The sequence below is a fragment of the Monosiga brevicollis genome, genomic scaffold (genome assembly GCF_000002865.3).
Source record: "Monosiga brevicollis MX1 MONBRscaffold_97 genomic scaffold, whole genome shotgun sequence".
Classification (NCBI taxonomy): Eukaryota; class Choanoflagellata; order Craspedida; family Salpingoecidae; genus Monosiga; species Monosiga brevicollis.
The window spans coordinates 5,253-6,505 of NW_001865127.1; the positions used below are offsets into that span (position 1 = coordinate 5,253).

Below are 1,253 nucleotides of genomic sequence, written 5' to 3' on the forward strand. Positions count from 1 at the left end.
AAGCTCAACGTGACTCCAAGCTGACTGAACTCCAGGAGGAGCCCAGCATTTCTTCGCGAGTTTCCATCGTGTTGCAGCGCTACTTTGGTCTGAATGTTGTCCATCAGTACGCCATCGGTTCCCACGGCGCCCACGTTGATTGGGCGGGCTTTGACGACAACCACCACGTTGTCGTCATGGGCGAGTGCAAAAAGCAGGAGCAGCCGTTCCAAGAATATGGGGGCCAGGTTGCCAACGAGCTCTTGCGACTGGGGGCCATTCCAACGTTGTATGAGAGCAACAGCGACATATCGCTGACTCGGCGGAAGGACATTTTGTGGCCCATCATCAACATCAACGTGGTGGGAGACCATGTCAGCGCCTACCTGGCTTTGCATGTGATTGATGTTCCATGGGAGCAGTTTAAGCGCTGCCTGGCAGAGATTCTGCCATTGTTCGAGATTGACGATTTGAACGCGAAGCCGAAGTCATCGGGGCTGTTCTTCTTGCGCCTCGGTGCCGCGAACTTTGAAAAAAATCCGCGGCAGGTAGAAAGCATCTTGCGAGCTTGCAAGGAATTTGTGCAAGAGGATTTGGCGCACTTGCTGGATCGGGATGCTCGGACTGTATTGCGGCCACGGCTGCCTCCACAACCATTTCCTTGCCCTTTTGACCACCTCTGCAAGTGGAATCTGAAGGATTCGTATGGTCCCAACGTGCAGGTCTACAGCATCGGGAAGCAAAACAAGGAGCAAGGCAAGGTGTTCAAGCACTTTGACTACTGGGGACGCACGGCAAATCTCTGCAGCAGCCTCTCGGCACAGTGTGTGCCTTACCAAGATCGCCGCTACCCGCCTGACGACCGAATCTTGACAAAACTCAGTCAACTGGATGTGACGGGCTCGTTCTATCAGAAGTGGGAGGTGGCGAGGCTTGCAACTGCCGTGGATGTGCTCAGCTACCCTTACGTGAAGCCGGCAGACACCGTCGAGATTGAGCAACTGGTCCAGGTCATCTACCAACTGAAGGCCATCCATAGCGTTGACTTTGTGCACGGCGACATTCTTCCTCGCAACATTCTTTTTTGCAGCGACTGGGAAGGGCATCCTGCGGCCTTTCTCATCGACTTTGATCTCGGCCGGTTTCTTGCTGCTAATCCTGCCCACAACCCCGTCTATGCCTCCAATTTTGCCAGGGAAGGAAAGCCGCTGGAGCCTTTTCGTCACCCATCTGCCCGGCGGAATTTGCCAATGCAGAAGGAGCACGATGGCTTT

The 1,253-nt window shown here is 54.5% G+C and overlaps 1 protein-coding gene across 1 annotated transcript in view; it reads left to right on the forward strand.

Moving 5' to 3' along the window:
* MONBRDRAFT_30601 (uncharacterized protein) overlaps positions 1-1,253 on the forward strand; it is a gene marked incomplete at both ends in the record, with an annotated part of 2,332 nt that overhangs the window by 792 nt on the left and 287 nt on the right. The window contains 2 exons of the mRNA XM_001751041.1: positions 108-527; positions 666-1,200. Coding sequence (XP_001751093.1) covers positions 108-527; positions 666-1,200 — 955 coding nt within the window. The remainder of the gene's footprint in view (positions 1-107; positions 528-665; positions 1,201-1,253) is intronic.